The sequence below is a fragment of the Oncorhynchus masou genome, chromosome 5 (assembly GCF_036934945.1).
Source record: "Oncorhynchus masou masou isolate Uvic2021 chromosome 5, UVic_Omas_1.1, whole genome shotgun sequence".
In the NCBI taxonomy this organism is placed as follows: Eukaryota; Metazoa; Chordata; class Actinopteri; order Salmoniformes; family Salmonidae; genus Oncorhynchus; species Oncorhynchus masou.
Genome location: NC_088216.1, coordinates 91383485 through 91406118, shown reverse-complemented (window position 1 = coordinate 91406118; position 22634 = coordinate 91383485). Strand labels below are relative to the sequence as shown.

General features: G+C 44.3%; 1 protein-coding gene across 1 annotated transcript in view; it reads right to left on the bottom strand.

Moving 5' to 3' along the window:
• Positions 1–1478: 1478 nt before the first annotated feature.
• Positions 1479–22634, bottom strand: part of stab1 (stabilin 1) — a 221273-nt gene continuing 200117 nt past the window's right edge. Inside the window, exons 61-69 of the mRNA XM_064967067.1 lie at positions 17018–17151; positions 16358–16523; positions 13177–13283; positions 12863–12982; positions 12212–12364; positions 11867–11980; positions 11353–11505; positions 2859–2957; positions 1479–2407 (exon numbers count right to left, since the gene is read on the bottom strand). Coding sequence (XP_064823139.1) covers positions 2336–2407; positions 2859–2957; positions 11353–11505; positions 11867–11980; positions 12212–12364; positions 12863–12982; positions 13177–13283; positions 16358–16523; positions 17018–17151 — 1118 coding nt within the window. The 3' untranslated portion in view covers positions 1479–2335. The remainder of the gene's footprint in view (positions 2408–2858; positions 2958–11352; positions 11506–11866; positions 11981–12211; positions 12365–12862; positions 12983–13176; positions 13284–16357; positions 16524–17017; positions 17152–22634) is intronic.

The following is a 22634-nucleotide window of genomic DNA, read 5'->3' as shown; positions in this document are numbered from 1 at the left end:
GAGGCTGTTATAGCAGCAATGTTCCAACATCTAGTGGAAAGCCTTCCCAGAAGAGTGGAGGCTGTTATAGCAGCAATGTTCTAACATCTAGTGGAAAGCCTTCCCAGAAGAGTGGAGGCTGTTATAGCAGCAATGTTCCAACATCTAGTGGAAAGTCTTCCCAGAAGAGTGGAGGCTGTTATAGCAGCAATGTTCCAACATCTAGTGGAAAGCCTTCCCAGAAGAGTGGAGGCTGTTATAGCAGCAATGTTCCAACATCTAGTGGAAAGCCTTCCCAGAAGAGTGGAGGCTGTTATAGCAGCAGTGTTCCAACATCTAGTGGAAAGCCTTCCCAGAAGAGTGGAGGCTGTTATAGCAGCAATGTTCCAACATCTAGTGGAAAGCCTTCCCTGAAGAGTGGAGGCTGTTATAGCAGCAATGTTCTAACATCTAGTGGAAAGCCTTCCCAGAAGAGTGGAGGCTGTTATAGCAGCAAAGGGGGGACCAACTCCATATTCATGCCCATGATTTTTGCAATGAGATGTTTGACGAGCAGGTGTCCACACACTTTTGGTCATGTAGTGTGTCAGCTCAATGGAAAATATCTTTACATTTCGATCGCTTCAGTGTTAGATTGAATAAATATATTGATTTTGACAAATCTGTTTGGGTTACAGGTTTTTTTTTAAAGATCAGTTTCCACTGTCAATCTTGTTCGTCATCCCAGCAGCCATCTGACAAAGGTCAATCTGCTGGGATGACTAAGGTGATGCTTTGTCCATTCATATTGAACCATTTCCATGTTGCTCCAGCCAACACTGCAGCTCGGCTCATCTCCCTCTCTCCTTCTCTTCCCTCCATTCTGGGGGGGGATGGGTGCACTGCTTTGTGAGAGCAGAGTCCCGGGGAGGGGTGGGGGGTGGAGCTCCCTCTGAGGAGTAGAGCGCTGGGGGTGGAGCTCCCACCGAGGAGCAGAGCGCTGTTGGTGGAGCTCCCTCTGAGGAGCAGAGCGCTGGGGGGGGGGGTGGAGCTCCCTGGGGCTTGGAGCTCCTGAGGAGCAGAGCGCTGGGGGTGGGGGGGTGGAGCTCCCTCTGAGGAGCAGAGCGCTGGGGGTGGAGCTCCCTCTGAGGAACAGAGCGCTGGGGGTGGGGGGGTGGAGCTCCCTCTGAGGAGCAGAGCGCTGGGGGTGGAGCTGGGAGCGCCCCCTTTGAGAAGGTGACATTTTAGAATAAAAAAATGGATTTCTACTAAAGTCTGGTAAACGTGAACTTAAGGTTCTGATGGTGTCAGTCCAGCAGATTAACATATATAGAAACAACTAATCTGGTATGTGTTGTATAATACATCTTAAATCTAAAAAAAACAATGAATCTGAGGAAAATCACAATTAAATGAAAAATATGATTGTTGGGTGAAAGGGAGTTCATATGTATAAATGATTATTGTTGTAGTAACAGAATATATACCATCAAATAATGACCAATAATCTATACAAGGGATGCATAGAAGGAATATTTTAATGCAGTGTCATATAAACATGCCTGGCGTTTTGCATCAGTGTTGTTTCTGTGTGGAGGGTCGAGTCTTCAACCCAGTTCTGAACAGCCTAATCCTAGACCCTTAACATTGTTTTGGGGAAACAGACCTACTGCCGAGTTTAGGCCGGGATTAAATTCAAATCATGTAGTTAGAATAACGCATAGGACTGCTGGCAACGCGCCTTTTTAAAGGAGGCCTCGTTTTAACAAGTTTGATATTTTAAGGTCAATTCTAATAGTGTTTGCCAGTAATGCCATCGCCGCTTTAAAAAGAAAGCACAGATAACATTCACGGATTGAATCCCAGCCATCTCCTTTAAAAAGCACAGATAACATTCTACAGATTGAATCCCAGCCATCTCCTTTAAAAAGAACAGATAACAATCACGGATTGAATCCCAGCCATCTCCTTTTAAAAGCACAGATAGCATTTTATGGATTGAATCCCAGCCATCTCCTTTAAAAAGCACAGATAGCATTCTACAGATTGAATCCCAGCCATCTCCTTTAAAAAGCACAGATTGCATTCTACAGATTGAATCCCAGCCATCTCCTTTAAAAAGCACAGATAGCATTCTACAGATTGAATCCCAGCCATCTCCTTTAAAAAGCACAGATAGCATTCTACAGATTGAATCCCATCCATCTCCTTTAAAAAGCACAGATAGCATTCTACAGATTGAATCCCAGCCATTGTCTTTGGAAAATATAGGCCTAGGTCATAATTTATTTACACATTCCCAGCATAGTTTGTTCAAATGCAGAAAGTCGATTCACTCCAGCCCTTTCTTAGTGCCCACATAATGTTGTTAGAGTTCTCATAAATCCAGTAGTCGAGGAACTGGTTCTTCTGGTTCTGCTGGTTCTGCTGCTGCTGGTTCTGCCTCTTCCTAGACAGGGAAAGAAAATGTTAAACCATTAGGCTAGATGACTACTCCTGAGGTTATTTCTGAACAGTATTTCTGTCCATTCAGGGGACCCCTTTTGGCTTAAGAGCACAGAAGGCAGAAGATCGGATTTAAGAGTAAATCCAATGTGGTTAAAATAAAGCGTGTTTGAGATAAAAACTGAGATATAAAATTGACTTAGGTCAACATTCAATCTGATTTCGGGTTGTTGACAACGCAGCTTTTAAAGGCAATGTTCCCACATTTCACAGACTGCATCCACACTACGTGCCTCAATCAGTAATTACCTGTAAATATAGCGTTGTTGACAGGCGGGATCAGATTGAATCCTGGCCTTACATATTGATCAGTTGTGTTATTGAGATATGACATTGACACTTGTACATTGATCAGTAACATTATTGAGATATGACACATCATTATTGAGACTTACACATTGTTCATTGATACCAAAGGGTTGGTTGAAGGCCCTGTAACCGCTGTAGAGCGGGTTGGGAATAGACACCAGAGCAGGCTTATCCCCCTCTTCATTCTGTCACCATGGGAGACAAGACATGTCAGTCAAATCTGTTTTTAGAAAACCCCTTTATCTGGGCATACCGTATCATTTCAACGTGGAAATGTGGCTGACCTTGATTCACCCACTCAGAGACAGGCAAATTCTCAATGTGTGCTCTTACAGGTGCTTCTACACCTACATTGCTTGCTGTTTGGGGTTTTAGACTGGGTTTCTGTACAGCACTTTGAGATATCAGCTGATGTAAGAAGGGCTTTATAAATACATTTGATTTATCACTGTGCTTTCATTTATTTTTTAATTATTTATTTTTTACCCCCTTTTTCTCCCCCATTATGACCTTGTCTCATCGCTGCAAGTCCCCAACTGGCTCGAGAGGCGAAGGTCGAGTCATGTGTTCTTTGGAACATGACCCGCCAAACCGTGCTTCTTAACACCCGCCCACTTACCCCAAAAGCCAGTCGCACCAATGTGTCAGAGGAAACACTGTTCAACTGACGACCGAGGTCAGCCTGCAGGCCCCCGGCCCGCCACAAGGAGTTGCTAGAGCACGATGAGCTAAATTAGGAGGTAGCCTTTATTTCTAACATGGTAGCCTAGCCTTTATTTTTAACGTGTTAGCCTTTAATTCTAACGTGGTAGCCTTTATTTCTAACGAGGGCGCCTTTATTTCTAACGTGGTAGCCGTTATTTCCCAACGAGGTAGCCTTTATTTCTAATGAGGTAGCCTTTAATTCTAACGTGGTAGCCTTTATTTCCCAACGAGGTAGCCTTTATTTCTAATGAGGTAGCCTTTAATTCTAACGTGGTAGCCTTTAATTCTAACGTGGTAGCCTTTATTTCTAACGTGGTAGCTGTTATTTCCAACGTGGTAGCCATTATTTCCAACGTGGTAGCCTAGCCATTATTTCTAATGAGGTAGCCTTTATTTCTAACGTGGTAGCCTTTATTTCCAACATGGTAGCCTTTATTTCCAACGTGGTAGCCTTTATTTCCAACGTGGTAGCCAAGCGGTTATTTCTAATGAGGTAGCCTTTATTTCGAACGTGGTAGCCGTTATTTACAATGTGGTATCCTTTATTTCTAACGTGGTAGCCTTTGTTTTCAACGTGGTAGCTTTTATTTCCAACGTGGTAGCCTTTATTTCTAATGTGGTAGCCTTTCTAATGGAGCAGGGATAAGGAAAAGGAATGGTTAGGGACGAGCAGCCGCACGCCGATATGTCGGCTCATATCGCAGTTAAACCTCCAACACCGCCAAAACATCTGCTATGCGGATGCTAGTTAACGCTCGATCTGATTGAATCCATGCCTCAATCTATTATCACTGTGCTCCATCTAATAGCAGAACCAAATGACCTGGATTGGAGTTGAGATTCCATTAAAAGTGATCAGCGCTGTTCCAGATTCTGCACAGATTTATTACAGCAATAGTGAAGCTCTCCACAGACCTGCAACCTTTACACGGCATCTTGAACATGTACGCTTTCTACTGACTCGCCTAGTTAAATAAAGGTTCAATTACGTAAAAAAACATTTTTTTTACATCTATAATTACATAAGACATTTATAGTTACAGTAACCACAATGTGGCCATGAATGTATTAATTTTAAGTTGGAATACATAAATAGTGTTACATTAGTTTGTAAGAGAGTCTAATGTTAGAATATGTACTGTATTACAAAAGCAATATTGATTTGCGTTTGGTTGTCAACGCAACCAAATATCAACAATTTAAAGGAGATGCATCTAATGCTTGGACAGTTTCATCTGAGCCACTGGCTGAATCCTATTCTTATTGGACGTGAATCCAACATCATTTCTTAACTTCTACAAGTTAACAGGCTATTTACTGTATTTCAAAAGTGATATTGAATTGTGTTTAGTTGTCAACGCATCCAAATATCTTGATATTTGTATAATATCAAAAAAATATATTGGTCTGTATTGTTATTGGAATAGTTTGTAATAACCTGCCCAGGGACTGCGGTTGAAAATTAGCCAGCTGGCTAAACGGGCACTTTTACTGAAACGTTCATGTGCACTGTCCCTGTAAAAACAAACGCAGGCAACCAAACCCAATCCAAAATCCAAATGAATAATTGATATGTTTGATTCACGTCTCCATCTTAACCAAAAATTCAAGCTGACGAATAGGACTAAATCAAATCAAACTTTAAATGCATTTTTGGTTGAGATACAGACGTATATCCAACACACCAATTATTAACTTGAAGATTATCTTTGAAATCTGCCAAAGCCTGAAACCCTAAGCCTATATTTTAGTTTAACCCTGGGTTGAATTGAAACAATATCTGTTGTTGACTTCCCTAATGTTATATGGACCTAAATAGTATCACAACAGTTGACTTCCCTAATGTTATATGGGCCTAAATAGTATCACAACAGTTGACTTCCCTAATGTTATATGGGCCTAAATAGTATCACAACAGTTGATGACTTCCCTAATGTTATATGGGCCTAAATAGTATCACAACAGTTGATGACTTCCCTAATGTTATATGGGTCTAAATAGTATCACAACAGTTGACTTCACTAATGTTATATGGGCCTAAATAGTATCACAACAGTTGACTTCCCTAATGTTATATGGGCCTAAATAGTATCACAACAGTTGACTTCACTAATGTTATATGAGCCTAAATAGTATCACAACAGTTGATGACTTCCCTAATGTTATATGGGCCTAAATAGTATCACAACAGTTGACTTCCCTAATGTTATATGAGCCTAAATAGTATCACAACAGTTGACTTCCCTAATGTTATATGGGCCTAAATAGTATCACAACAGTTGACTTCCCTAATGTTATATGGGCCTAAATAGTATCACAACAGTTGACTTCCCTAATGTTATATGGGCCTAAATAGTATCACAACAGTTGACTTCCCTAATGTTATATGGGCCTAAATAGTATCACAACAGTTGACTTCACTAATGTTATATGGGCCTAAATAGTATCACAACAGTTGATGACTTCCCTAATGTTATATGGGCCTAAATAGTATCACAACAGTTGACTTCCCTAATGTTATATGGGCCTAAATAGTATCACAACAGTTGATGACTTCCCTAATGTTATATGGGCCTAAATAGTATCACAACAGTTGATGACTTCCCTAATGTTATATGGGTCTAAATAGTATCACAATAGTTGACTTCACTAATGTTATATGGGTCTAAATAGTATCACAACAGTTGACTTCCCTAATGTTATATGGGCCTAAATAGTATCACAACAGTTGACTTCCCTAATGTTATATGGGCCTAAATAGTATCACAACAGTTGACTTCCCTAATGTTATATGGGCCTAAATAGTATCACAACAGTTGACTTCCCTAATGTTATATGGGCCTAAATAGTATCACAACAGTTGATGACTTCCAGTTTGTGTCCAGTGGGTTTTTACATCAGCAGTTGTCACAAAGTGCTCTACAGTAACCTGGCCTCGATCCCAAAGAGCAAGCAGAAGTGAGAGCACAGCGGCCAGTTATAAATCTAGAGAAACCCGGCTCAGAGGGGTCCCCAGTCACACTTAAAGGCACAGTACAGTTAAAAATGTGATTCCCCTGTGTTTCGTATACACACCAGACTGTTTATTTGGTACACCCATCTAGTTTTGGGTTGGACCCTCTTTTACCTCCAGAACAGCCTGAATTATTCGGGTTATTCTTCAAGGTGTCGGAAGCATTCCAAAGGGATGCTGGTCCATGCTGACGCAATGGCATTTCACAGTTGCTGCAGATTGGTCTGCGGTATATTCATGCTGTGACCAGCCCTTTCCATCTCATCCCAAAGATGCTCTATAAGGTTGAGGTTTGTGGACTGCGCAGACCGCTCAAGTAAACTGAACTCGCTGTCATGTTGCAGGCAATGTTTTTCCACTCCTCATTTGTCCAGTGTTGGTGATTGTGTGCCCACTGGAGCTGTTTCTTCTTGTTATTATCTGATAGGAACCCAGTGTGGTCGTCTGCTGCAGTAGCCCATCCATGACAAGGACCGATGAGCCGTGTGTTCTGAGATGCTGTTCTGCACACCACTGTTGTACTGTTCCGTTATTTGTCTGTTTGAGGCCCGTCTGTTCGCTTGCATGATTCTTGGCATTCTTCGTAGACCCCTCTCAACGAGCTGTTTTCGCCAACAGGACTGCCGCTGACTGGATGTTTGGCTTGTCTCACCATTCTCTGTAAACCTGTCCTACGTGAAAAACCCAGGAGGCTGGCTGTTCTGAGATACTGGATCCGACGCGCCTGGCACCGACAATCATACCACTCTCAAATTCACTTAGGTCACTAGTTTACCCATTCTAACATTCAACCGAACAGTAACTGAATGTCTTGATGCCTGTCTGCCTACTTTATATAACAAGCCACAGCCACAAGACTCACGGTCTGTAGGAGCAGTACATTTTCGTGAATGGGCTGCTGTACCTAATAAACAACGCTGAGGTTGGAAAAATACCTTGAAAATGATGATAATGCCTGTTTAATGTAAGCTATTTGAAAACTGAAATGTCAGCCTGTTTTGGTGGGATGGAATTTTGGTGACATTTACAGTGGGGCAAAAAAGTATTTAGTCAGCCACCAATTGTGCAAGTTCGCCCACTTAAAAAGATGAGAGTGGCCTGTAATTTTCATCATAGGGACACTTCAACTATGACAGACAAAATGAGGGGAAAAAATGCAGAAAATCACATTGTAGGATTTTAAATTTATTTATTTGCAAATGGTGGAAAATAAGCATTTGGTCAATAACAAAAGTTTATCTCAATACTTTGTTATATACCCTTTGTTGGCAATGACAGAGGTCAAACGTTTTCTGTAAGTCTTCACAAGGTTTTCACACACTGTTGCTGGTATTTTGGCCCATTCCTCCATGCAGATCTCCTCTAGAGCGGTGATGTTTTGGGGCTGTTGCTGGGCAACACGGACTTTCAACTCCCTCCAAAGATTTTCTATGTGGTTGAGATCTGGAGACTGGATAGGCCACTCCAGGACCTTGAAATGCTTCTTACGAAGCCACTCCTTCGTTGCCCGGGCGGTGTGTTTGGGATCATTGTCATGCTGAAAGACCCAGCCACTTTTCATCTTCAATGCCCTTGCTGATGGAAGGAGGTTTTCACTCAAAATCTCACGATACATGGCCCCATTCATTCTTTCCTTCACACGGATCAGTCGTCCTGGTCCCTTTGCAGAAGAACAGCCCCAAAGCATGATGTTTCCACCCACATGCTTCACAGTAGGTATGGTGTTCTTTGGATGCAACTCAGCATTCTTTGTCCTCCAAACACGACGAGTTGAGTTTTTACCAAAAAGTTCTATTTTGGTTTCATCCGATCATATGACATTCTCACAATCTTCTTCTGAATCATCCAAATGCTCTCTAGCAAACTTCAGACGGGCCTGGACTTGTACTGGCTTAAGCAGGGGGACACATCTGGCACTGCAGGATTTGAGTCCCTGGCGGCGTAGTGTGTTACTGATGGTAGGCTTTGTTACTTTGGTCCCAGCTCTCTGCAGGTCATTCACTAGGTCCCCCCGTGTGGTTCTGGGATTTTTGCTCACCGTTCTTGTGATCATTTTGACCCCACGGGGTGAGATCTTGCGTGGAGCCCCAGATCGAGGGAGATTATCAGTGGTCTTGTATGTATTCTATTTCCTAATAATTGCTCCCACAGTTGATTTCTTCAAACCAAGCTGCTTACCTATTGCAGATTCAGTCTTCCCAGCCTAGTGCAGGTCTACAATTTTGTTTCTGGTGTCCTTTGACAGCTCTTTGGTCTTGGCCATAGTGGAGTTTGGAGTGTGACTGTTTGAGGTTGTGGACAGGTCTTTTATACTGATAACAAGTTCAAACTTGTGCCATTAATACATGTAACGAGTGGAGGAGAGAGGAGCCTCTTAAAGAAGAAGTTACAGGTCTGTGAGAGCCAGAAATCTTTCTTGTTTGTAGGTGACCAAATACTTATTTTCCACCACAATCTGCAAATAAATTAATTCAAAATCCTACAATGTGATTTTCTGGATTTTTTCTTCTCATTTTGTCTGTCATAGTTGAAGTATACATATGATGAAAATTACAGGCCTCTCTCATCTTTTTAAGTGGGAGAACTTGCACAATTGGTGGCTGACTAAATACTTTCCCCCCCACTGTATGTATGAGTTAATAGACCAATTAGAAAGAGTTACAAACATCTCTGCCAATAACAGCTAGTTTTCAGTTTCCCCCTCCATACCTCCTTGCTACTCCTTGTCATGGCAACAAAATTTGTTTAGCTTGACAAGGAGTGGAGTGTTGAATTAGACATACTGGATTTCTGGCTATTGTTATTCGGTGAATGTCAAATGTGTAAAATGTGTTTGTTAAAAACCCCATGAGCTTTTTTTTTGCAGCAGCTGACCCCTTCCTGGTGTCCACAAAAAAAACAACACAAAACGCGCCACGCTGATAGACAAGTCGCACAAATGTAAAATACAATACAACTAAAACACAGTACGGAGAATACAGTGAAAGTCCTCTGAGTGACTGGTCAAAACGTAACCCAACTTCAGCTGGATTTGGTCCCCCATTCATTTACATTTATACGTTTTCAACCGCTAAAAAAAGAGGAAAACTAAATAAATAAATTATTATGTGGGCTAGGGGAGAATGCAAACTTGAAAGCTGCGCTATTGAATAACTGTAGTAGTACTGGTCTATAGTAGAGTTGATCAGAGCCCTGTGGGCCCAATGGGCCTGGTCTATAGTAGAGTTGATCAGAGCCCTGTGTGCCCAATGGGCCTGGTCTATAGTAGTGTTGATCAAGGACCTGTAGGCCCAATTCGCCTGGTCTATAGTAGAGTTGATCAAAGCCCTGTGGGCCCAATGGGCCTGGTCTATAGTAGAGTTGATCAGAGCCCTGTGTGCCCAATGGGCCTGGTCTATAGTAGTGTTGATCAAAGCCCTGTGGGCTCAATGGGCCTGGTCAATAGTAGTGTTGATCAAGGACCTGTAGGCCCAATTCTCCTGGTCTATAGTAGAGTTGATCAAAGCCCTGTGGGCCCAATGGGCCTGGTCTATAGTAGTGTTGATCAGAGCCTTGTGGGCCCAATGGGCCTGGTCTATAGTAGTGTTGATCAAAGCCCTGTGGGTCCAATGGGCCTGGTCTATAGTAGTGTTGATCAGAGCCCTGTGGGCCCAATGTGCCTGGTCTATAGTAGTGTTGATCAGAGCCCTGTGGGCCCAATGTGCCTGGTCTACAGTAGTGTTGATCAAGGTCCTGTGGGCCCAATGTGCCTGGTCTATAGTAGTGTTGATCAAGGACCTGTAGGCCCAATTCGCCTGGTCTATAGTAGAGTTGATCAGAGCCCTGTGTGCCCAATGGGCCTGGTCTATAGTAGTGTTGATCAAGGACCTGTAGGCCCAATTCGCCTGGTCTATAGTAGAGTTGATCAAAGCCCTGTGGGCCCAATGGGCCTGGTCTATAGTAGTGTTGATCAGAGCCCTGTGGGCCCAATGGGCCTGGTCTATAGTAGTGTTGATCAAAGCCCTGTGGGCCCAATAAGCCTGGTCTATAGTAGTGTTGATCAGAGCCCTGTGGGCCCAATGGGCCTGGTCTATAGTAGACTTGATCAGAGCCCTGTGTGCCCAATGGGCCTGGTCTATAGTAGTGTTGATCAAAGCCCTGTGGGCTCAATGGGCCTGGTCAATAGTAGTGTTGATCAAGGACCTGTAGGCCCAATTCGCCTGGTCTATAGTAGAGTTGATCAAAGCCCTGTGGGTCCAATGGGCCTGGTCTATAGTAGTGTTGATCAAGGTCCTGTGGGCCCAATGGGCCTGGTCTATAGTAGTGTTGATCAGAGCCCTGTGGGCCCAATGGGCCTGGTCTATAGTAGTGTTGATCAGAGCCTTGTGGGCCCAATGGGCCTGGTCTATAGTAGTGTTGATCAGAGCCCTGTGGGCCCAATGGGCCTGGTCTATAGTAGTGTTGATCAGAGCCCTGTGGGCCCAATGGGCCTGGTCTATAGTAGTGTTGATCAGAGCACTGTGGGCCCAATGGGCCTGGTCTATAGTAGTGTTGATCAGAGCCCTGTGGGCCCAATGGGCCTGGTCTATAGTAGTGTTGATCAAAGCCCTGTGGGCCAAATGGGCCTGGTCTATAGTAGTGTTGATCAAAGCCCTGTGGGCCCAATGGGCCTCGTCTATAGTATAGTTGATCAAAGCCCTGTGGGCCAAATGGGCCTGGTCTATAGTAGTGTTGATCAGAGCCTTGTGGGCCCAATGGGCCTGGTCTATAGTAGTGTTGATCAGAGCCCTGTGGGCCCAATGGGCCTGGTCTATAGTAGAGTTGATCAAAGCCCTGTGGGCCAAATGGGCCTGGTCTATAGTAGTGTTGGACTGACTTGTTACCTTGAAGTACTGGAAGCGGAAGGCGTCATTCTTGTGTTTGAAGACGTAATAGGTGAGGCCAGCGATGACGCAGACTATCAGACAGGTGACCAGGATGGAGGTGGCCACAGTCCCGCCCCCGTGGGCGTGGCCTGATGACTGGGCATGGTGCACCTGGAATGATAATCATAGAAATAGAATTACTAGAAGGGACAAAGCCACTCTATTCTCCCATAATGCAGTGTACTACTGTTGACCAGAGACCCTATTCTCCCATAATGCAGTGTGTTACTGTTGACCAGAGACCCTATTCTCCCATAATGCAGTGTGTTACTGTTGACCAGAGACTCCTTGTGTGGCTCTGAAATAGGGTGGAATTTGCAATGAAATAGGATTGTTATAATGATCTGAAGTTTCCCCAAGTTACAGATCTAGGATCACCTTCCCCAACCTTAACCATTAGTGGGGAAAATGTCAAACTGATCCAAGATCAGCATCTAGGGTACAACTTCACTCAACTGCTTAACTAACTCACTGGTAGTGGCGGGGCTCTGAGTGGGCCCTCTATGACATGGATAATTCCATTGTAGGCTGGGATGTCCCAGGTCAACACTAGCCTCCGGTTCACTAGCTTGAATGTCTGGGGCTCCTATGTCACACACACAAAATCAAGAATCACTTCATCCAAATCAAAACATCCAGGAAATTAATTGTTGCTTTAAGAAATGTATGATATTATACAGTTAATTGTTTTGTTTATTATTACTATTTTTTATATCTTTTTTTTTACAAGTTATTAGTAACATGTTGATCTGGAGTAAAGACTTGTTTGATTTGCACAACCAGCTCCTGGACATTTGTAACAGACCGGTCCACTCACCTGGTTCTGCTGTGTGATGTTGCTGGGGGAAATGACCACTGAGAGGTTATATCCCAGTCTGGAAGGGATGACTCCATCGTGTTTCAGGTCCTCATAGAACGTAATGCTGTTGTTAGTGGAGATATGGTACTCCACATCCCGGTCTGATAGCGTCTACATACAGTCAAGAAAACTATACATCAAACGACTAAGACAAAATTATACATCATTATATAAACGTTCACCTAAATTAGATAGTTCACCTAAATTACAAAATGACATATTGGTTTCTTTACCCAGTAAGAACAAATCCCATTCAAGTCATGGGACCGATATAATGTCCAAATCATCAATATATCATTGATTTTGAAGCTCACAAGTCACATAGATGATTTGGACATGATGTGCAAAAAATGACTTGAATGAGATTTGTGCCACAAATGCTAAAACGTTAGCATTTGAAAACCGTGCCAGAGAACCTCAACCAAAGCATGGATTACTGTCATAGCTTGTACACAGACTTCTCACTGGGTAAAGAAACCAAAATGTCATTTTGAAATTTAGGTGAACTATCCCTTTTTAAATGACAAAAAATACATGAATTTACTGGGGGGGAAAAAAGTAAGTAAAAATGTATTTTTTTTTGTTCCATGATTTCGGACGTAAAATCACCTCATTCTCAGAGAACCCAGCGTTGAGTGGCACAAACAGAGTGGCATAGGATGAACTGCTGGACAGAAAGTCCAACAGAACTTCTCCCTCTGTAGACGAGCCTGCATACTTCAACAATATCTACAACCAGGAGAGAGAATTTAATGTTGTTCAATATTTGCACTCAAAAAATAGGGCCAAATTCTAACTTGAGATCCATATCACCCGTAAATGTTTGCAAATGTACTTTAATTTGAATTAATACAATTAAGTCTGAGTTGCATGTGAGGATCTTAATGTAGGATTAGTCCTGAATGAAACAACAACAAACTTACATTGTAGAATACAGAGTAGTTTAAGTTGGTAGCCACAACACTGGCCAGGTCTCCATTACAGAAGTCCCCGTTACCCACGTACCCACTTCCACACACACAGGACACATCTACAGGGAGACAGAAGGGTTGTAATATACAGGACACATCTACAGGGAGACAGAAGGGTTGTAATATACAGGACACATCTACAGGGAGACAGAAGGGTTGTAATACACAGGACACATCTACAGGGAGACAGAAGGGTTGTAATATACAGGACACATCTACAGAGAGACAGACGGGTTGTAATATACAGTACTACAGGACACATCTACAGGGAGACAGAAGGGTTGTAATATACAGGACACATCTACAGGGAGACAGAAGGGTTGTAATACACAGGACACATCTACAGGGAGACAGAAGGGTTGTAATATACAGGACACATCTACAGAGAGACAGACGGGTTGTAATATACAGTACTACAGGACACATCTACAGGGAGACAGAAGGGTTGTAATATACAGGACACATCTACAGAGAGACAGAAGGGTTGTAATATACAGGACACATCGACAGAGAGACAGACGGGTTGTAATATACAGTACTACAGGACACATCTACAGAGAGACAGACGGGTTGTAATATACAGGACACATCTACAGGGAGACAGAAGGGTTGTAATATACAGGACACATCTACAGAGAGACAGACGGGTTGTAATACACAGTACTACAGGACACATCTACAGAGAGACAGACATGTTGTAATATACAGGACACATCTACAGGGAGACAGACGGGTTGTAATACACAGGACACATCTACAGAGAGACAGACGGGTTGTAATATACAGGACACATCCACAGAGAGACAGACGGGTTGTAATACACAGTACCACAGTACACATCTACAGAGAGACAGACGGGTTGTAATACACAGTACACATCTACAGGGAGACAGACGGGTTGTAATATATAGTACCACAGGACACATCTACAGAGAGACAGACAGGTTGTAATATACAGGACACATCTACAGAGAGACAGACGGGTTGTAATATACAGTACACATCCACAGAGAGACAGACGGGTTGTAATATACAGGACACATCCACAGAGAGACAGACGGGTTGTAATATACAGTACACATCCACAGAGAGACAGACGGGTTGTAATATACAGGACACATCTGTTGAAATACTGATATGAAATGAAGAGAGAATGGAGACAGTATGGCTGGTAGGCCTATATTCATAAACCTGATCTAGGATCTGTTTTCTTTTCTAATCATAATTTCATTATTATATGGATATAGGGGGACCTGAACCTAGATCAGCAATCCTACTCTGAGATGCTTTATGACAATAAGTGGAGCCCAACCCTGGCTGATGGTGTTACCTGACAGTCTATAAGTGGAGCCCAACCCTGGCTGATGGTGTTACCTGACAGTCTATAAGTGGAGCCCAACCCTGGCTGATGGTGTTACCTGACTGTCTATAAGTGGAGCCCAACCCTGGCTGATGGTGTTACCTGACAGTCTATAAGTGGAGCCCAACCCTGGCTGATGGTGTTACCTGACAGTCTATAAGTGGAGCCCAACCCTGGCTGATGGTGTTACCTGACAGTCTATAAGGGAGCCCAACCCTGGCTGATGGTGTTACCTGACAGTCTGTAAGTGGAGCCCAACCCTGGCTGATGGTGTTACCTGACAGTCTGTAAGTGGAGCCCAACCCTGGCTGATGGTGTTACCTGACAGTCTATAAGTGGAGCCCAACCCTGGCTGATGGTGTTACCTGACAGTCTATAAGTGGAGCCCAACCCTGGCTGATGGTGTTACCTGACAGTCTATAAGTGGAGCCCAACCCTGGCTGATGGTGTTACCTGACAGTCTATAAGTGGAGCCCAACCCTGGCTGATGGTGTTACCTGACAGTCTATAAGTGGAGCCCAACCCTGGCTGATGGTGTTACCTGACAGTCTATAAGTGGAGCCCAACCCTGGCTGATGGTGTTACCTGACAGTCTATAAGTGGAGCCCAACCCTGGCTGATGGTGTTACCTGACAGTCTGTAAGTGGAGCCCAACCCTGGCTGATGGTGTTACCTGATGTTCTGTAAGTGGAGCCCAACCCTGGCTGATGGTGTTACCTGACAGTCTATAAGTGGAGCCCAACCCTGGCTGATGGTGTTACCTGACAGTCTGTAAGTGGAGCCCAACCCTGGCTGATGGTGTTACCTGATGTTCTGTAAGTGGAGCCCAACCCTGGCTGATGGTGTTACCTGACAGTCTATAAGTGGAGCCCAACCCTGGCTGATGGTGTTACCTGACTGTCTATAAGTGGAGCCCAACCCTGGCTGATGGTGTTACCTGACAGTCTGTAAGTGGAGCCCAACCCTGGCTGATGGTGTTACCTGACAGTCTATAAGTGGAGCCCAACCCTGGCTGATGGTGTTACCTGACAGTCTATAAGTGGAGCCCAACCCTGGCTGATGGTGTTACCTGACAGTCTGTAAGTGGAGCCCAACCCTGGCTGATGGTGTTACCTGACAGTCTATAAGTGGAGCCCAACCCTGGCTGATGGTGTTACCTGACAGTCTGTAAGTGGAGCCCAACCCTGGCTGATGGTGTTACCTGACAGTCTATAAGTGGAGCCCAACCCTGGCTGATGGTGTTACCTGACAGTCTATAAGTGGAGCCCAACCCTGGCTGATGGTGTTACCTGATGTTCTGTAAGTGGAGCCCAACCCTGGCTGATGGTGTTACCTGACAGTCTATAAGTGGAGCCCAACCCTGGCTGATGGTGTTACCTGACTGTCTATAAATGGAGCCCAACCCTGGCTGATGGTGTTACCTGACAGTCTGTAAGTGGAGCCCAACCCTGGCTGATGGTGTTACCTGATGTTCTGTAAGTGGAGCCCAACCCTGGCTGATGGTGTTACCTGACAGTCTATAAGTGGAGCCCAACCCTGGCTGATGGTGTTACCTGACAGTCTATAAGTGGAGCCCAACCCTGGCTGATGGTGTTACCTGACAGTCTATAAGTGGAGCCCAACCCTGGCTGATGGTGTTACCTGACAGTCTATAAGTGGAGCCCAACCCTGGCTGATGGTGTTACCTGACAGTCTGTAAGTGGAGCCCAACCCTGGCTGATGGTGTTACCTGACAGTCTATAAGTGGAGCCCAACCCTGGCTGATGGTGTTACCTGACAGTCTGTAACAGAAGGTGTCGTATTTGCTGCTGGGGTCCACAGGATCTTTGTATAGCACTATACCAACATGGTTGTCACCACAATTGACCGAGGGAAACCTGGTTGGATAGCCCACTTTCTTCCCTTGTATCCATCCAGCAACACATCGGTGCATTCCCAGCTAGAGAAAGACACAACATGAACTGCAACGTCAGTGGTGGAGTGTCAGTCAGACAGTTACTGGTGGCATCCCGATTCACTGCCCTTCTCTTAAAAACTGCACTTGTACACTTCCTGGTCGTCACAGATTTAAAACTCTTTGGTGTAGCCTGGGAGTTTCCACTGACCAGGAGTGTGCAAGTGCACAGGGGGAGAATTGGGACACTCATACTGTAAAACTTCTAAATAGTGAACTATCACTTTCAATCACCGGTATCATGTAGCTGAGAGTTAATGATGTCCTGGTTCAACTTCAAACTACTGCCACTGACCAGGTAGTTGGTAACACTTTAAATCAAGAGTATCATTTTGCTGAGTTAAATGGGCAGTCTGTGATTGGCACATCAACGTATGGACTTTTTAAAGTAATGATATATAGCTTTTGATGAAAAGTGTCAGGGTGACTGCTTTGTTGTTTCGAATCCCAGATTTTCCTTTTAAATGATGACCTCTGACCTGTTGTGCGTCAGCCATCTGAGAGAAGGTGGCGAGCGTAGCCCCCTCAGCTTGACAGGCTAGCTCAGCATCTGTGTAGTTCAGCTGGTACTTCCCTGCACTGGAACGCAGGTGGAACACTCCGGCAGTGTTACCTGACCACACAAAGGAACAAACGATCTCTTAATAAAGATGGAAATAACTATCACTTTAAAGGTAGAATCTGCAAAATGATGTTGCCATGAGCAGCACCGCAGACCAAATCAAACCAACGTTTATTTGTCACGTGCGCTGAATACAACAGGTGTAGTAGACCTTACAGTGAAATGCTTACTTACAGGCTCTAACCAATAGTGCAAAAATGGTATTAGGTGAACAATAGGTAGGTAAAGAAATAAAACAACAGTAAAAAGACAGGCTATATACAGTAGAGAGGCTATATACAGTAGAGAGGTTATATACAGTAGAGAGGTTATATACAGTAGAGAGGCTATATACAGTAGAGAGGTTATATACAGTAGAGAGGCTATATACAGTAGCGAGGCTATATACAGTAGAGAGGCTATATACAGTAGAGAGGCTATATACAGTAGAGAGCCTATATACAGTAGAGAGGCTATAAAAGTAGCGAGGCTATATACAGTAGAGAGGCTATATACAGTAGAGAGGCTATATACAGTAGAGAGGCTATAAAAGTAGCGAGGCTATATACAGTAGAGAGGCTATATACAGTAGAGAGGCTATATACAGTAGAGAGGTTATATACAGTAGAGAGGCTATAAAAGTAGAGAGGCTATATACAGTAGAGAGGCTATAAAAGTAGCGAGGCTATATACAGTAGAGAGGCTATATACAGTAGAGAGGCTATAAAAGTAGCGAGACTATATACAGTAGAGAGGCTATATACAGTAGAGAGGCTATAAAAGTAGCGAGGCTATATACAGTAGAGAGGCTATATACAGTAGAGAGGCTATAAAAGTAGCGAGGCTATATACAGTAGAGAGGCTATATACAGTAGAGAGGCTATATACAGTAGAGAGGTTATATACAGTAGAGAGGCTATAAAAGTAGAGAGGCTATATACAGTAGCGAGGCTATATACAGTAGAGAGGCTATATACAGTAGAGAGGCTATAAAAGTAGCGAGACTATATACAGTAGAGAGGCTATATACAGTAGAGAGGCTATAAAAGTAGCGAGGCTATATACAGTAGAGAGGCTATATACAGTAGAGAGGCTATAAAAGTAGCGAGGCTATATACAGTAGAGAGGCTATATACAGTAGAGAGGCTATATACAGTAGAGAGGTTATATACAGACACCGGTTCGTCAGGCTGATTGAGGTAGTATGTACATGTAGATATGGTTAAAGTGACGATGCATATATGATGAACAGAGTAGCAGTAGTGCAAAAGAGGGGTTGGCGGGTGGCGGGACACAATGCAGATAGCCCAGTTAGACAATGTGCAGGAGCACTGGTTGGTCGGCCCAACTGAGGTAGTATGTACATGAATGTATAGTTACAGTGACTATGCATTAATGATAAACAGAGAGTAGCAGTAGCTTAAAAGAGGGGTTAGTGTTATGATGATTGAAGACTGTTTATGCACGCAGTCACACAGAGTATCTGCGCGTGTGCAGGTGTTAGCGTCACGTTGATACGACATAGTAACTACTGGACCAAAACTTCAGAGAAGTTTGGCCTCACGCTTCAATGCTCTTAGTTGTTGTGGAAATTTAACTACTACTGCTGTATTGCATCTACGTCATCTTGCTGAGTCCTCTTCTCCTCCTCTGGTCTTCTTCTCCTTTAATATGTATAAATAAATAACCTGACACAATTGGGAAGATCAATCTGACGACCCGTCACCGAAGTGTGCTACTTTTTATTTTATTTTTTTGTGTTGTTTGTAACTTATTTTGTAACTTATTTTGTACATAATGTTGCTGCTACCGTCTCTTATGGCCGGAAATAACTTCATCAGGACTCGAATTACTCACCATGGACTGGAAGGCGGCAGGGTAGCCTAGTGGTTAGAGTGTAGAGGCAGGTAGCCTAGTGGTTAGAGTGTAGAGACGGCAGGTAGCCTAGTGGTTAGAGTGTAGAGGCAGTAGGTAGCCTAGTGGTTAGAGTGTAGAGGCGGCAGGTAGCCTAGTGGTTAGAGTGTAGAGGTGGCAGGTAGCCTAGTGGTTAGAGTGTAGAGGCAGTAGGTAGCCTAGTGGTTAGAGTGTAGAGGCGGTAAGTAGCCTAGTGGTTAGAGTGTAGAGGCAGTAGGTAGCCTAGTGGTTAGAGTGTAGAGATGGCAGGTAGCCTAGTGGTTAGAGTGTAGAGGCGGTAAGTAGCCTAGTGGTTAGAGTGTAGAGGCGGTAGGTAGCCTAGTGGTTAGAGCGTTGGACTCATAACCGAAAGGTTGCAAGTTCGAATCCCCGAGCTGACAAGGTACAAATCTGTCGTTCTGCCCCGGAACAGGCAGTTAACCCACTGTTCCACTGTTCCTAGGCCATCATTGAAAATAAGAATTTGTTCTTAACTGACTTGCCTAGTAAAATTAATGAGTCCAACGAGAAGGATATACTGCTCTCCCGGGAACAGACCCAGATCCCCGTGAAGAAAAGACGGAGTGTCACACCCTGACCATAGTTTTGTTAGTAAAAGAACCATATTTTGGTAGCCTGTTTTGTGTTTTGTGTGTTTGTACCACATGGGACTGGTTTCGGGGTTTCACCTTTATTGTGTTGTAGTTTGTTCATGTTCATTTTCTGATTAAAAAACCATGAACTTCAACCACGCTGCGTATTGGTCCGCCTCTCCTTCGATGGAAGAACCCCGTTACACGGAGGAAAAAAGCACGCAGATCAGGCTTTTGAGAATCCGTAGACGAGCAAGTAACCGATCGCTGTGATCAATTCTACTTGCTAACAATCATTGGAAAATAAAATGGATGACCTACGTTTACGATTATACTACCAAAGGGACATTCAGAACTGTAATATCCTATGTTTCACAGAGTCGTGGTTGAACGACGACACGGATGACAATATAGAGCTAGAGGGATGTTTAATGCCCCGGCAGAACAGAGAAGCCACTTCTGGTAAGACGAGGGGTGGGTGTGTGTTTTTTGGTCAATAACAGCAAGTGCACGATGTCAAATATTAAAGAAGTCTCGAGGTATTGTTCGCCTGAGGTAGAGTACCTTATGATAAGCAGTAGACCATACTATCTACCAGGAGAGTTTTCATCTATATTTTTTGGAGCCATCTCCCTACCACCACAGACCGATGCTGGCACCAAGACCACACTCAACCAACTCTATTAGGCCATAAGCAAAGAATAAAATTCTCATCCAGAAGCTCCTAGTGGCCGGGGACTTTAATGCAGACACACTTAAATCAGTTTTACCAATTTTTTACCAGCATGTCACGTGCAACCAGAGGAAGAAAGAAGAAAAAAACTCTAGAACACCTTTACTCCACACAGAGAGAAGCATACAAAGCTCTCCCTCGCCCTCCATTTGGCAAATCTGACCTTAACTCGATCCTCCTGATTCCGGCTTACAAGCAAAACCTAAAGCAGGAAGTACCAGTGACGTACGCAATACGGAAGTGGTCAGATGGTGCGGATGCTACTCTACAGGACTGTGTTGCTAGCACAGACTGGAATATGTTCCGGGATTCATCCAATGGCATTGAGGAGTACACCACCTCAGTCATTGGCTTCATCTATAAGTGCATCGACGACGTCCTCCCCCACAGTGACCGTACATACATATCCCAACCAGAAGCCATGGAAGCCATGGATTACAGGCAACTTCCTCATTGAGATAAAGGCCAGAGCTGCCGCTTTCAAGGAGTGGGACACTAATCCGGATGCCTATAAGCAATCCTGCTATGCCCTCAGACAAACCATCAAAGCGTCAATACATCAAAGCGTCAATACAGGATTAAGATTGGATCCTACTACACCGGCTCTGACGCTCGTCGGATGTGGCAGGGCTTGAAAACTATTATGGACTACAAAGGGATACCCAGACGAGCTAAATGCCCTTCATGCTCGCTTCGAGGCAAGTAACATTGAAGCATGCATGAGAGCACCAGCTGTTCTGGATGACTGTGTGATAACGCTCTCGGTAGCCGACGTGAGTAAGACCTTCAAACAGGTCAACATTCACAAAGCCACAGGGCCAGATGGATTACCAGGATGTGTACTCAAAGCATGCGTGGACCAACGGGCAATTGTCTTCACTGACAATTTCAACCGCTCCCTGACTGAGTCTGTAATACCTACATGTTTCAAGCTGACCACCATTGTCCCTGTGCCCAAGGAAGCGAATGTAACCTGCCTAAATGATTACCGCCCCATAGCACTCACGTCAGTAGCCATGAAGTGATTCGAAAGGCTGATCATGGTTCACATCAACAGCATCCTCCCGGATACCCTAGACCCACTCCAATTCACATACCGCCCCAACAGATCCACAGATGACGCAATCTCAATCGCACTCCACACTGTCCTTTCCCACCTGGCCAAAAGGAACACCTATGTGAGAATGCTGTTCATTGACTACAGCTCAGAGTTCAACACCATAGTGCCCACGAAGCTCATCACTAAGCTAAGGACCCTGGGACTAAACACCTCCCTCTGCAACTGGATCCTGGACTTCCTGACGGGCATTGTTTGTTGATTGTTGATTAAACAATAATAGGTAATTGGTCACCCACCACAACACGTTCCCTTCCCACTGACTCAGTTAAGCCATGTATTGTATCACAATAATCATTGTCCAAGTGCTAAGGATAGGCAACAACACGTCTGCCATGCTGATCCTCAACACTGGTGCCCCTCTGGGATGCGTACTCAGTCCCCTCCTGTACTCCCTGTTCACCCACGACTGCATGGCCAAACACGACTCCAACACCATCATTAAGTTTGCTGACGACAAAACAGGGGTAGGCCTGAACACTGACAACGATGAGACATCCTATAGGGGGGAGGTCAGAGAACTGGCAATGTGGTGCCAGGACAACTTCTCCCTCAATGTGAGCAAGACAAAAAAGCTGATTGTGGAATACAGGAAAAGGCGGGCCGAACTAGCCCCCATTAATATCAACGGGGCTGTAGTGGAGCAAGTTCCTTGGTGTCCACATCACCAACGATCTATCCCACAACTTGACAGTCGTGAAGATGGCACGACAAAACCTTTTTTGGCATGGGTCCCCAGATCCTCAAAAAGTTCTACAGCTGCACCATCGAGAGCATCCTGACCGGTTGCATCACCGCCTGGTATGGAAACTGCTCGGCATCTAACCGTAAGGCGTTACAGACGGTAGTGTGAAAGGCCCAACACGTCACTGGAGCCAAGCTTTCTGCCATCCAGGAACTATATAATAGGCGGTGTCAGAGGAAGGCCCCTTAAATTGTCGGAGACTCCAGTCACCCAAGTTATAGACTGTTTCTCTGCTACCGCACGGCAAGCTGTACCGGAGCGCCAAGTCTAGGACCAAAAGGCTCCTTAACAGCTTATACCCCCAAGCCATGACTGTTGAACAATTCATTAAATGGCCAGCGGACTATTTACATTAACAACCCCTCCCCCCCCCCCCATTTGTTTTGTACACTGCTTCTACTCGCTGTTTATTAT